The following is a 15,874-nucleotide window of genomic DNA, read 5'->3' on the forward strand; positions in this document are numbered from 1 at the left end:
AAAAAATTTATAAAATCAATTACTTTTTCCTTAATTTTATAAAAAAGAACCCGGACCAAATGCATTTTAAAACTATTCGTTCAAAGTCAGTTTTCTATTGATTTGAAACATTAATTGAATTCAATTTTTAGATTACGGGTAGGTGAAATTTCAAAGTATTTTTATGAATCGTGGAATTCCGCAATGTGCTTTTCCTGTTGGATACCAGGCCTTAACTGTAACCAGTTTTAACTGTGAAGAACTTTCCCTTCTCACCACCAGGGGTTTGTTGACTTCCTCTCGATTTGGCGGCAACCAACGAACGCGTTTTATACTCTTTTAACTTGTAAATATATTCTTAACCATGTAACATATAATCAAGTAACTATTAAAATAATATTCTTAAAGAGAAGTTCCCCATGTTAATGAGTCATACAGTCACTGAACCTGCCACTAATTAGATATTTGAGATTTTCAGCTGCAGATGGAGACAACAACACCAGTATGTAACCAAAAAGAGATTCCAACCAACAAAACAAAGGTAAGCGCATTTACTTGCCTTTAATTTAGAGATTGTTTGTGTTGGAATATTATTTGGCATCTCTGTCGGCATAATTGGTGTGGTTTATTCCAATTTAGAGCTGAAAAATATATATTAGAATTTTGAACTGATTTATTATTATTATTGAATTTATATATGATTGAATCTTACTGAATATAAATTTCGAACTGTTCAATTCTAAAAATGGATGATAAAAGTGGCAGGTTAAGAAAGAAACGGGGAGTATTGAGAACATCTGTTACCAAAATTTGTAAAACTATTGAAACAGAACTAACGAAAACAGATGTAAATGTCGATATGTTAGAAGAAATGTTAGAGAAGCTTGCGGTTGAGTCAAGTGAATTAAAGAATCTAGATTCACAAATTGAAGAATTCGTTTCCGAGGACAAATTAGAAAAAGAAGTAAAAGAAGTATCGGAATACACCCAAAAAATTATAACTTGGAAATTTAGAGCGACCAAAAAAATTCGCGAACGAACAAAAAATGTTGATTCTTTGAATGTTCCAAGTTCCTGTTATAAAGAATCATCGAACATTAAATTGCCAAAACTTGCGATATCTAAATTCTACGGGCAATCAAGTTTATGGCTTTCATTTTGGAACTCCTTTGAATCAGCCATACATGAAAATGATTCATTAAGTGAAGTCAGTAAATTTAATTACTTAAAAGCACACCTAGGTGGTTCTGCCCTAAGTACCATAGAAGGATTTGCATTAACACCAGAAAATTACGAAATCGCCATAAAATTACTTAAAGAACGCTTCGGAAGATCAGATGTTCTCATTAATACCCATTTGAATAATTTACTGCGTATCTGCCCATTAAAGAACTCAGATGATATTGTATCATTCAGAAAAATGTTTGATAATATACAGACAGAAATCCGATCTCTTGAATCTCTTAATGTTTTGAAAGAAACCTACGAAAACCTACTTTGCCCAATCCTGTTAAAATGCCTTCCCCCCGATCTCGTTTTAGAATATAATAAAAACATGAAATCGGATAAATATGAAATAGATGAATTGTTAGCCTTCCTGTTTCTTCAGCTGAAAGCAAAAGAACGATCGTTAATGTATGCTTCTCCCGTGAGTTCGAAAAAAGAAAAGTATTCATTTCACCCGTTGCGTTATGACTCATCTAGCGGAAAAATAAATAATCCTAGATGTTCCACTGCAAAGAGATTTAGCAGTTCAGAATTGATTAGTTCTGAAGTAAAAATAAAAACACCGGAATGCTTATTCTGCAATAAATTTCATGATGTTGTTGATTGTGAATACGTACGTACTTTAAGTTTAGAAGAACGGAAACGTATACTGTCTAAAAAAGCTGCGTGTTTTATTTGTGCAAAGCAATTTCATGTTGCTAAATTTTGTAGGTCAAAAATAGTTTGTACTCTCTGTGGTAAAAAACATTTATCCATATTATGCAATCAAGATAATTTTTTCCGAAAAATAATACCCATTTTAATGAAAGTAAGGATGAGAATAATCTTTTAAATGAAAATTTCGCGTTGGCGAATAATTTATGTTCCAGGGAGGTTATACTGCAGACTTTAATTGTTAGCGTCGAAAATAATGATTTAAAACACTATGTTAGATCGATCATTGACCTCGGGAGCCAGAGGTCGTATGTCAGCAAATACGTAGCGGATGTAATGAAATTGAAGTGTCTTGGGGAACAAACGGTGACTCATGGACTTTTCGGAGGACTGAAAAGGCGGGAAAACCACAAGATGTATTCCATTAAATTGCGTAATACAGAAAATAATTTCTGTTGTAATGTAGAAGTAATGGATCAGAATAAAATTTGCACTTCTCTTCCCAAATTAGATTCTAAAAACATCGAAGAAGTAAAACAATTGGGTATATTTGTTAGTGATATTTGCTTAGATGAAAATGTTTGTTTGTATGAAAACGATCCCAAGGAGATTCACATATTATTAGGGGCAGATACGGCAGCCAGATTATTTACAGGAGAAATTAAAAAACTTTCGCCTGATCTAATTGCGATGAACACCAAGTTAGGGTGGACAGTTATTGGAAGATCAGGAATTAATAAAAATGATAGTTCCAGCACGCTAATGTCGCTACTTGTCAACGACGTAAATATATCCGATCTTTGGAGGCTTGATACATTGAATATCAATGACCCTGCGGAAACTCAAAGTAGAAAAGAACTAGAAGAAGCGGCTAAGGAACATTTTGAACGCAGTGTAACACGAGATAATGAGGGGCGCTACATTGTCAGTCTACCGTGGATACATGATCATCACCTCTTCCTGATGGCAGAAAGATAGCTGAACGAAGACTTAACAGTTGTATTAAAGCCTTAGAACGTGCCGAAAAGCTGGCCGATTATGATGATGTTTTTCAGGATTGGCAGAATGAGGGTATCATTGAAGAAGTTGATCCTATGCAAGAAATCAAAGAAGGACAGCATTTCTTACCTCACCATCCTGTCTTCAAGGAGAATTCGACGACCAAAGTTCGACCCGTTTTTGATGGTTCAGCTAAAGAAAAGAATACACCTTCTATTAATGACTGCCTCGAAAAGGGACCAAATCTTGTAGAACTCATTCCATCTCTCATAGATCGTTTTCGTGTTGAAAAATATGGAATGATATCTGACATCAAGAAGGCCTTTCTGCAAATTGGATTACAAGAACGAGATAGACCATATCTCAGATTTTTATGGAAGGATAGAAGAAAAAATGGAAATATCAAGATCCTGCAGCACAAAAGAGTTGTGTTCGGAATCTCCTCCAGTCCTTTCCTTCTAGGAGCTACATTAGAACTTCATTTAAAAAACGCCCCAGATCATCTCAAGGAAACAGCCCAGCAACTTATGAGGTCCTTCTACGTTGATAATTGTGTTTTCAGCGTCAACAGAAAAGAAGAACTCGCTAGATTTATTTCGGAATCACAAGCACTATTATCTACTGCCAAGTTTGAACTTCGAGGGTGGGAGCATTCTCCTACTGAAGACAAAACTGAAGAAAGGCAAGAAGACCGAAAGGTTCCAGTTCTTGGGCTTCTGTGGAATTTACCAAAGGACACTATATCTCTAGATTTGAAAAGTTTGATGAAAGAAGATAAAGGACCTATTACAAAAAGAAAAATCCTGTCAACCATTCATCGAATCTTTGATCCGATAGGATTTTCTTGTCCAGTGACTCTAGAGCCCAAATCTTTGTTGCAGGAATGCTGGAAATTGGGGCTGTCCTGGGATGCTGAACTCCCTCTGCTGATAACTGAAAGATTCGAACGCTGGAAGATGAAGTTACCGAAATTGAATGATCTTGAAATACCAAGATGTGTACGTGAGGACTTTGCAGAAGATTCCAGATTTTCCATCCATGTTTTTTGTGACGCAAGTCAGAGTGCCTACGCTACATGTATCTTCTTGAGAGCTGAATCTGCTGATAGCACGTCGTGCCAGTTGATACAAGCTAGAAATAGAGTTGCTCCTTTGAAAAAGATCTCTATTCCACGGCTAGAACTTTTGTCCTGCACTATTGGAGCTAGATTGGCAAAAGCAACCATATCCGAACTTGGACTTGAGAACATACCAATCTTCTACTGGTCTGACTCTATGAATGCTTTGTATTGGATCAAAAGAAATGAGAATTGGGCCACGTTCGTTTACAACAGGGTTCTGGAAATCCGTAAACTCACTAATCCTGAAGACTGGAGGCATATAAGTGGAACATTAAACCCAGCTGACCTTCCATCACGAGGTTCCAATGCAGAGGAACTTGTGAAATCTCTTTGGTGGAAGGGTCCAAATTGGCTGAGAATGCCTATAGAAGATTGGCCTGTTTCGGAAACTATGCCAGATTTCGACGTTGTAAACTCCGAAAAAAGAAAATCTATTGTGTCTGTCACTAACACCACGACAGAGCAATTAGAGTACTTTTCTAAGGTATCTTCTTTCCGAAAAATGACCAGAATCACGGCTTGGATTTTTCGTTTTTATAAAAATGCTAAAACGCAGAAAAAAGAAAGAAAATTCGGTACCCTAGATTTTGAAGAAGTAGAGGCTGCAGAAAAGTACATTTTAAAACAAGTTCAAAGTCAATGTTTTTTGGGGAAAACAAAACTGAACTTACAGACATTCCTGGATTCAGATGGTTTATTAAGAGTAAAGACCAAAATTTCTCAAAGAAGTGATCTACCGACATTTAGATTTCCAATTTTGCTGCCTTCAAAGCATGATGTTATTGGAAAACTTATTTTTGAAAAGCATGTTGAACTTAGTCATGCTGGGATACAGATTTTGATGTCGAGTTTAAGAGAGAATTATTGGATCTTAAAAAGCAGGAAGACAATACGTCAAGTAATAAGGACTTGTGTAATATGTCAAAGTTTTTCATCTCGGCCATTAGAAGTAGCAAGTGCTCCACTACCCGAAGATCGCGTCAGAGATGCTTATGTTTTTGAAGTAGTAGGAGTTGACTTGTGCGGACCACTATATTTGAAAAACAAAACCAAATGTTGGGCTGTACTTTTTACATGCGCAGTTTATCGCGCAGTCCACATCGAGCTGGTAACTAGTTTATCAACAGATAGTTTTATTCTAGCTTTACGAAGGTTTATTTCTAGAAGAGGAAGACCAGCTACAATTTATTCAGATAATGGAACCAACTTAGTGGGTACTTCTAATGAGCTGAAATCTGTTGATTGGGTGAAAATACAAGAATATGCCTCAGTAAAGAAAATCCTATGGAAATTCAACCCCCCATCAGCCCCATGGTGGGGCGGATTTTGGGAAAGGCTTATAGGTATGTTGAAATCTATCTTAAGAAAAATTCTTGGAAAGGCCTCCTTACAATTTGAAGAATTGTACACTGTACTATGTGATGCTGAGGGCATTATAAATTCAAGACCTTTGACATACTTAAGTGAAGACAATGAGGACCTTATAGCATTAACACCTGCTATGTTTTTGCAAGATGTAAAAGAAATAGGAGTTCCAGATATAGATCAAATAGATGCTAAGAGAATGAATAAAAGATTCTTCTACAGGCAAAAATTATGTCAAGATCTCAGAACGCGTTTCAGAATCGAATATCTTGGACATCTTAGAGAATTTTCAAAGATTCGTAATGAATCTAAAATTAAAGAAGGAGACATTGTTCTCATCGGTGATAGTAACGTCAAGCGAATAAATTGGCCTTTGGGAAGAGTCATCAAATTATATCTTGGAAAAGACAAGAAAGTTCGTCTCGTGGAAGTCCAGACCAAATCTGGGTCTTTCCTACGTTCAATCCAGAGACTTTTTCCTCTTGAGATCAGCCAAAGTGAAAAATCTGCTATCCCATGTCTCCCAAAGAGTGATTCTCCCTCCACAATGATGATTCCTGATGGTACACCTACCTCTAGTGACTCTCATGCTGTTTCAGATGTGAGACAACCAAGAAGATCCCGTTATGGCCGGCTTTTAAAGCCCAATGCTCTCCTAGACTCATTGGTTTGAGTTTCTAAAGTCCTTTACGAAACTCAAAGGTGGGAGAGTGTTGGATACCAGGCCTTAACTGTAACCAGTTTTAACTGTGAAGAACTTTCCCTTCTCACCACCAGGGGTTTGTTGACTTCCTCTCGATTTGGCGGCAACCAACGAACGCGTTTTATACTCTTTTAACTTGTAAATATATTCTTAACCATGTAACATATAATCAAGTAACTATTAAAATAATATTCTTAAAGAGAAGTTCCCCATGTTAATGAGTCATACAGTCACTGAACCTGCCACTAATTAGATATTTGAGATTTTCAGCTGCAGATGGAGACAACAACACCAGTATGTAACCAAAAAGAGATTCCAACCAACAAAACAAAGGTAAGCGCATTTACTTGCCTTTAATTTAGAGATTGTTTGTGTTGGAATATTTCCTTTTTTCAATGACATTAGGGAAGATCCTTGATCGCTTTTCACGGCCTGAGATATAACCTCCTTTCTTTGTTACCAGAATTTGTATACATATCACAGGGATATTACAGTGAGACAGGGAAATAAAACTATTTGCAAGTTATTAGAAAATAGATCGATTCATATCAATAGGGAAATGAATATTCAAATATTTTAGTAGAACATATTTATCAGATAATAAAAAAGGAGCATAATTTTGCTTTTTTCGTATTTGTACCGTCCATAAGAAAACGTTGAGGACACTCACATATAATTTTTTCCAAATACAACTTCTATGTCAGACAGAAAAAAAAATTATTTTAGCACAATACCTGCATCAAACAGTGTACAGAGAAAAAAATTATATTGGCGTAACATTTGTATCAGAAGCACACAAAGGAACAAAAAAATCTGTTGGCATAGCGCCTGTAGATAAGGTAAGTTCAAGGTTAATTATTTTTTTCACTTTTGTTTGTGCATGAATCGCTGGCATCTTAAAACTTGACCATAAATTAAATTAAAATGAGTTTATTCTTTCAAAATTTGGAAATACTAGTTTTCTATCTATCATCAAAAATCAAACATAAGAATAGGCACAGAAAAACCTTAGTGGCGCATCAGTTCTGTGTTATTCAGCATCTCTTATCCTTTGCAATCGGCCCTTCTCAGACTTTAGATCCCAGTCACATCCATAAGAATAATTCGATTTTTGTAGATAATCTCCTACGAAAAGATCTGTCCAGTGTTCATGTCATCGATTCCCACCTCATGAAAACAAAATTTTTCAGTCTTTTTCTGAAATATTTTTTTAAACTTCCGCTGTTCCTTGATACCCTGACTGGAGTATTGTAGTAGAAAGAAGTAAAAAAATTCTCATTACTTTCGCTTTACTCGTAAGACTTGGGAAAATTGTATTACTTTCTGCCTTGTTTTCTTTGTCCGTTTGCTTCCTACTGTGTTTCAAAGAGAGAGACGTCTGTTAGACTTCTTCCTTTTCCTTCTTTTTTTGGCTCTTTTCTTTTCTTTTCTTCATCCTATTCCCGGTATTTTTTCGATTCTTTTGTTTTATGTCGAAAGACATTGCCAGTTTTCAACGAAGACACTGATGAAGGAAAAAAGAAATCCCCGTAATTATTTTAGAGTGCATTTTTAAAGGGTCTTTTCCTGTTTCAATGCCCTTATTTCTACGCTCACCGCTGTTTGCGGCGAAAGAGATTAAAACCTTCTTTTGTGCTTTCTTCCTTTTCACCTTTTTTTGTGTGTGACTGTACAGAGTTTTGATTAAAGCCCTACTGCAGATGGGAGGCGGAAAGAAATCGAGACTGACATTTTGATAGTTCTCTCGGCTGTAAATCTCAATCTAGGCGAGCAGAAAGAAACTTAAAGATTTCTTTATGCAGACAGGAAATCTACTCATGAATAAAAGAGCATCGTGGGTAAACATACTTTATTGGGAGCGTTTGTTTTCTGGTGAAAAGAATTTTATTTCGTCAACGCACTGGAATTCTCACTACGGTCTTCACCGTTGCAAGCTGAAATATTGTTTGAGCTATTTTTCAATTTCTAATGTTATGGATATGCAGATATGCTTCTTGGTGGGAAAAAATCTGAAGTTAAAATATTATCCCACACAATCCAGAATTGAGGGAAAAAAATACTTGATTATCAGTTTTTAAACGAAATTTTTGAAAATAAATAGTCATAGTATCTTAGAGCTGTGATTAGACTTTGGAATTGATGTTTTGAAGCACCACTTGGTCTATTTTGGGACGGATTTCGTAATTTTGAGCCGTGGATAAATGGTGGGGACGGAACCTGAACCGGCACCTATTTTCCATGTTTCCGTGACCCCGATGGACTTAACGAGCAACAGATCCATTTACACAGCGGTTCATCTGAGAAATTTGGTTGCGATCCTGGAACTCTCCAGTTTCGAGGCCAGAAATTTATCACCAGGTTAATACGAAATATTTTGTTTTTCATACATCTGAAGGAATGATTTTTTACTCATTTTTGGAATTCTACATTTCTGAATATTTACCATTTAGATTCTATTTCACTATTTAATTTTCAATAGATGTTATTAAAAGTATCATATACATAATTTTTAGAAATACTAAGAACTGTAGAATTACATATGACAATGGCAGATGATGGAATTTAAGAAATTGTGAAGTACATTTGTAAAAATTAAAAATAAAACACAATGAACGTACAAAAAGGCTATGATCCTTCAGCCACTTTTTATACATCTCCCATTCTATTACTGAGTATCGAGAACATCTTCTATATAAAATATATATTCCTCAGCCTTACACTTTTTAATTTATATTTTCTACCCATTTTATCTAATAATTTATCGTCTACTTTGTTCTTAGTGACTCCTTATCAGTAATAATAAGATTAAGGTCTGCTTGTCAAACTAGCCTATCAAATCCAATTAATTTTCAGTATATTAAAAAATGTGAGCACAAATGCCACAAATCAATGATGTGCGGAAAATCTACTGTGCGCATCGTTAGAAAATGGAAATTTTGAACCTATCATATAGAATATCTTCTCAATTTGTTTCTAGTCGTGGTGTGTGCTGCTTTTTGTCCTGTGCCAGATGAATAATAGGCATTTTAGAATATTTGAAAAATAGAGTACTAAAGTCACTCTTTCTGACTCATGAGATACTTTTCTATTAATCCTTCATTTTTTAATAAAATCAAATAATTCAAGAGAAAAAGTTATCATGATCAACCCTAATAAGACTTTTCAGCAGAAAATTCTTAATTTTTTTAAATTAACCGTTAATTAAAAATAGTTAATTATTTATTAAGAATTCATTCATTTTTATTTTCTGCATTGAGCAGATAAAATTCTCTTGTAACTAACTAGCTTCCAATCTAAAAAAAGACAAATCGAGTCTACACTTCTGATAGTTTCCTTTCCTGTTCATACATAAAGCCCTCCAGGGAAAGAGACCCACCAATTTGATTATCAGCTAAATGTGGATTTGAACAAAAAATGCAAGTTATATTAATTTTCTACGGTAAAAGGATCAATCCTTTCTCTTTCGGCAATTGAAAATTCGAATTTAATAAGGCGAAATTACTAATGAATATTTGCAATTATTTTTATTTTGTTATTTATTTTTTATCATTTTTAGATTCATTGATTTCAAAAGGTGATGTAAAAAATTTCTCATCAACTGATTAGCCCAAAGTTCAGAAACAAGAACTCATTTTGAAATGAAATTTTCCCAACTCATTATTCGAAGCGAAATTTCTTTTTATTGACTGTTGATGAAATCTTCATTATGAATCTTATTTTTCTCGTAAATGTTACTTTCGGTCTTGAAATCTTTTTACAGCCTAAAAGCGAAGTGTACACAATTTTTTTTTAAAATCATGTTATTATTTTTACAAATTAAAAGAATTTCCGATGCTAAATTTTACATTCCGCTGAGTAGAAATTTTATGAAAGAAAGCCTAGAGTTTAATTAGAGGTTTATACAGTTTCAAATCTGATGCTGTTGTGAACCGGAGCATCTGTTGAATTATTTATTTAGAAACCAAATAATTAATTAGAGAATATTTTTTAGGTATCATTGTATTTTTAAGAAATCGTAAGATTAAATTTCCTTTAGTCAATTCATTTGCAATTTAATTGAAGTCATAAAGCTTTTCGACACATGATTTGAAAGAATATTTTAGTCATTTGGCTCAAGTGGAGAAAATCAATCATCACCTGGATTCATTAGGAATCCAAAAGCACAAATGTATACCAGAAGAACTTAAAAAGATCAGCTTGAATTAAATGTTCGGAATTTTTTCTACAGATTTGATTCTGCCACAATGCTTTTTTTTTCTCTCTCTACATATATATCTTCCTCATTGCTTCTAAGATTTAAAATTTTTACGAAATAAAAATTTTTAAAAAATAAATAACTCGAAACAGAGGCTCTCTGAAATTAATTAGAAATGTCGAACAAAAGCCGTCGAAAGAATTTTACGAATTTGAAAAATGCACATTAAAAGTAAAATTTTTTTAAAACTTTTTTGCCTGCAAATGAACGTGAACTTCTTCTCAATGCAAAGGGTCGTTAATTAAAAAAAAAAAAAAAAAAGAGAGAGAGAGAGAGAGAGAGAGAAAGGTGCTTTTTTCGATGCTATAATGAATAATTTATTTAAGTTCATATAATTTTTTACATTTATTCGTTTACTTCTGTTCAAACGAAGAAGTGAGTTGCTCAAGTAAAAAAATTTTTTAATGAAGCAGAAGATTAAAAATTTGAATGAGTTTCTAAATCATCTCAACAAGCTTTATTCTAGTTGAATATTTACATATAGAAACAAAGATGACATTAATAGACTAAAGGATTCCATGGACTATGTTAAGTTCTGAAATTCAAATGCAGATATAATTTAATTCAATTTAAATATTAAAAAAGATAATTTTACATTTACTTTTTATATTAATGCACGCAGACAAACACTGAACTTTCAATTTTTTTGTCTGATAGCGTGATTACAATTTAGTGAAATTCCTTTCAGTCATTTTAATTTAAACTTTAAACTAGTGGTAGAGTAAAAGAAAGGATTTGTTAAAAAGTGATTAAATACACATTTTTTCTTTGCTTCCTACTATACATTTTTTAGATATATTCGAAATGAATGTCAAGAAAAGAGCATTTAAATTTGCATTTTATATTAACAAATGCAGAGTAACGTTGAACTTTCAATATTTACCTGATAGCGTGATTTTGAAAAAGAAAAAGAAATAAATTCATTTACCAATGAAGTTCTTTTAATGGCAAAATGAATGAATATATTTACTTTAAAATGTTGAAAAAAAAAACTTTTACTGATTTCTCTGACGCATTTTCCATACCATTTTTAATAGAAAATTGTATTGGTTTGGAATATTGATTAAATTGAAAACGAGTCATTACATTTTCAAATGATCTTAAAGAACTCAGGAATTGTATAAAAATGATAAATAAATTCTTATAAATAAAATACATTCATTTATGATTTAAAATTCTTTAATATCATGAATGTTACATTCATAATTTCTAATTATGCAGATTTATTTACCCGTCCCCCCAACTTACTAAGAAATGGGAAAAGATTATGTTTTTTAATTGAATATGGCTCCGTGAAGTAAAATATAAATTAAAATCAACCGATATATATGAAGTTATTACATAACACAACAGTGCTACTAATACAACCATGGTATACCATAAACCATAATACCATAAACGGGCCAAAAACCATAATACCATAAACGGTCATACCATAAACGGGCTCTGTTATCTTCAGAGAACTAAAAAGAATCAATAGTGCCAATATGATTTAGATCAATGGCATTTCCCTTGCAGAAATAAATTTGCCTTTCAGAGTGATTTTAATCTTTTAAGTGACCTCTTTTTACTTTGCACACACAAAAAAAGCGTCATCAAAAACCTCAACTTTCAGATTGTAACGAATCTCCCTCCCCGAGTTCGAAAAACCAATTTCTGTCTCCATCTTTCTATGAGCTCAAAAAAGCCTTCAGCTCGAAATTTGGCTTGAGGTTCCCAAAACTTTGAAAGAAGTTTGCCTATTTTTCGAGTGGAAGTGAAGACGCTAATCAAAAGAGAACCAAATTCAAACTGTCCGTTCGAATGGGATAGTTAAAACAAAAGGATAGATTGAAATGAACGAAATTTGGTATGTGATTTTGTAATTAAAATTGTACTTGTGATCCAAATTTTGGTTTCCATGGCTTGGGAAAAAAAAGCTCAAAATACAAAATCGATTTTTATGAAGCGTCCAATTCTAATGCGCAAGACTGAAAAAAAGTCTTTTTATGGGTGTGAGATAACATCTTTATTAGGAAGTAAGCTGTTGAAATGCAAAGCACTGTTGAATCGGATCGGAATCTTCAATAAGATAGGATCAATTCTCTCAAAGCAATTCAATAAATCATAGAGGTTTCTTAAACCTAATTATGGACTGTTTGTAGTGGCAGCACATAGGATTTATGAAATTTCTGCTGAAATACTTATTCTGTCGATTTCGTATAGTTTGGAGATGATTTCAAACTGTTTGATTTTTGACAGGAGAGTTTTGATTTTGGAATTCTCTTGATTCTCCTTCAAATTATTATTTCGGTGGGGTTCCTTATGGTAATGTTTCAGAGTTGAGGCTGGAGAATTCCAGGTTCGAAGCCTTACTGCACTAAAAGTTCATCACATAAGCTGGTTTGATGCTAAATCTGATATTGTAAGTCAAATGTCTCACTTTTGGTATAGAAGTTTAGAGAGGTGGCAGCTGAGATGACTGCCCGCGATTCCGTCCCAAAATAGCTCTCCTTTTGCTTCAAATTGGAATGTTAAAGTACTAAGCTAAACCTTCAAATAATTTCCTATAGAAAAAAATTCTCTTCATAAAAGTAATGAAGTTGTGTCTTATTACTGTTGCTTTTTAAATTTTATTCCGATAAAACTCATCAATTATAGATTAGTTGAGAAAAATAGGAAAGTGGCCTAATTATCTTCATTAGTCATATTGCCTTCAATAAAGGTATTTTGCAAAATTTTAAGTTTGAAGAGGAAAATCCTAGGTGAAAACCAAAATTCTTTTCAAACCTTGAAAACGGTAGGTAATACTAATAATAACGTGTTTCTTTTTAATTTCAACTTTATCTCAGTTATCAAAATTTCAGTTTCAAATAAGAGTAGTCGTTTTATTCCCAAATATCTTATCACTAGGGATTGCAATACCGGACCAAAATTTCAATACCGGTATTCGGTATTTTTTAGATCTTAATACCGGGATGCCGGTTTTAATACCGTATTAGAAATTTTAGAAAAAAGAAAGAAAACACAGGTATTTCTTTGTATTATTTGCCAGTTTTATTAGAGGGTGTAAATATCACAAAAATAGTTTGTAACCTATAAATTATAACAGTATATAAAGAATCACAAAAAAGTAAAGGAACATCTTATTTATTTAAATCACAAAGTGTAAATATCACTATTCAGTCTGTGATACTATTATAAATTTTTGAAAAGTGTTCTTAAAAAACATAATGCATCAATTGTACTGTCATTAAGCCTGAAAAGTAATTTTGTGCACAAATTACCAGCTATCGAAACCGCTCTTTCGACATCAACGCTAGTTGGTGGTACTGTTAGCAATGCGCGATATACTTTTTCCAAGTATTTCCCTCTAAATCCCACATCCTCTAATAAATCGATTTCTCGTCGTATGATTTTGGATATAGCTGATTTCTGTATTGTATTTTGGTTCGTTGATTTTTTTTATTTATTTATCGCGAATTCTATTTTTTGTTCAAGAGACAATTCCTTTTCACTATCGACTTTAGTATCATCATAATCTTCGATAACTGAACCGTATTCTTCTGAATGTGGATAGGTTTGTGGGTAAAAAAATTTAAGAAAATTTAAACTTAATCAGATTTGAATTGGTTCTTTTCTTTTCTTTTTTTTCCTTTTCATTTTTAAAATCCTTATAATTATGTGAATAACATAAGATGTTTTATATTTCGGTATGCCTTTCTTCTGTGCGATTTTTCTATGTAATATATAATTTTTCAGATAGTGATGTGTGCTGTTCTTTCAGTGACTGCAATATGAAATTTATTGCTGCTTTAGCTGTTAATAAATTAGAATCTCTCCGACATAATGCCTCAATTGTCAGTTTTATTGGAAGTAGATCTGATATAGTTCTGAATCGAATTCACTATCTGAAAAATTAATTTGCAGGTTTAAGTCGATTATTGCTTTTTGGATTGGATTTCTCAGTTTCAAAAATCGTCCCATCATTAGGATTAAACTGTTCCAACGTGTTTTATAATCTAATATTAACATATATTCTGTTTTATTTTCAGTTAGTATATATTTTAGTAATATATCATTTTTTTATAGGGAAAAGTTTAAATATCAACAACTTTTCGAACTTTATAAATTATAGGAAGCAATTCTTGATGGTTTATATTTCATCCTCATTAGCAATATCTTCTTCAACAATTACATTGTCATTATCTTCATTGCCAATATCACTCTCACTCTTTCTCTCTTCAAAGTTGGAATCCGAAGTTTCTATATCCACAGTATTTGGATTCTTCTGTTCTTTATTTTTTTGGTATAATACTCTATAACTCCTAATTGAATTCCATGTGCATAGCACAATTGCTGATTTGCACCAATCAACTTTCCAACTTTTTTCATAACTGCTGCTTCATCAGTCGTTATGGATACAATATCTTTTTTCAGGGATAATCTATGTTTCGCTCATTTAGATTTAAGCAATTAATTAAGCCATTCATTAGCTAATTAATTTCACCCGTTAGGGAGACATAAAAACAAAAACGTATACTATTTTGCTATGTTCGCGATCCCTGAACATATAGTGCAGACAATTTAAAAATTTTTTAGTAAATACCGAAAAACCGATATTTAAACTTATGAATACCGGTATAACAAAATTGTACAAATGGCTCAAAATACTGGTATTCGGTATCCCGGTATACCGGTACTGCAATCCCTACTTATCACTGAAAAAAAAATTGATAGAAGACCTACAAATCAAAAAAAAAAAATCCGTTACCAGTAGTATTCTGTGGCAATCAATATTTTACTACGTTTCATTTTCTAGCATCCATATCGAAAGAGTGTCATGTCGTACGACAATATCATCGCAGTTATTGTAATTGATAAGATGCATCGAAGCGTTGCCTCTAATATAGGAGTGCATTTTGGCTAATGATAATAGCGTGTCGTATGACATTCGCTATATATTTAATAGTGATCAGAGGGTATATCGCCTATTAACAGAGATCAACAGTACTCGCCCGACGCTTGATTCAGGCAATGGATAGCGGAAGGTTCTAAGAAGCTAGAAGCTCTGAACTATGGATTTGCTCACATCTGGATCCTGAAATACGATGTAATATACAATAATAGCAGAAGCTAATTTCTTACTCTAGTGAACTATTGAATACGTTTAAAGTTTAGTGGAATTTACTAGCCTCTTAACATTACTCCTTTGCGCAGTAAATCTTCTAACAACTGGGGTAGTACATGCCTGTAGATATGTTAAATTGATGTGCAGTTATATTATAGCAAATAAACCGTTTAAGATATGTTATTCGCATAGATTCTGAATGGGAAATTTAAAAGTTAGATTATAAAGATAATTATAATACTTTAATGAGTGTTACGTAGTAAATCAATATATTTCGCTGAGTATTTAAACCTTATGGTCACTAAAGAATATTTTTATTAATTTATATAATATCTCAAGAAGTTTTTAATAAAGTTTTCTCAGATTCATCATAAACAGATCGATTAATTAACAATGTTTAGTTTTAAATGCATCAAACACTAAAAAAATAAACAGAATCATTTAAAATAATCTGTCGAAGAC

General features: G+C 32.9%; 2 protein-coding genes across 2 annotated transcripts; both read left to right on the plus strand.

The window, feature by feature from the left end:
• Positions 1-724: 724 nt before the first annotated feature.
• Positions 725-1,522, plus strand: LOC129959895 (uncharacterized; the record flags this gene model as incomplete). The annotated part of the gene is made up of 1 exon (XM_056072792.1): positions 725-1,522. A coding segment is annotated over exon 1 (798 nt), but the record flags the coding sequence as incomplete, so codon positions are not given.
• Positions 1,523-2,954: 1,432 nt separating this feature from the next.
• LOC129959896 (uncharacterized) lies at positions 2,955-6,017 on the plus strand. Its single transcript, XM_056072793.1, has 2 exons — positions 2,955-4,463; positions 4,653-6,017. Exons 1-2 carry the CDS (start codon positions 2,955-2,957, stop codon positions 6,015-6,017), a joined length of 2,874 nt encoding a protein of 957 aa, XP_055928768.1.
• The last annotated feature ends 9,857 nt before the right edge of the window (positions 6,018-15,874 follow it).

The sequence above is a fragment of the Argiope bruennichi genome, chromosome X2, assembly GCF_947563725.1.
Source record: "Argiope bruennichi chromosome X2, qqArgBrue1.1, whole genome shotgun sequence".
Classification (NCBI taxonomy): Eukaryota; Metazoa; Arthropoda; class Arachnida; order Araneae; family Araneidae; genus Argiope; species Argiope bruennichi.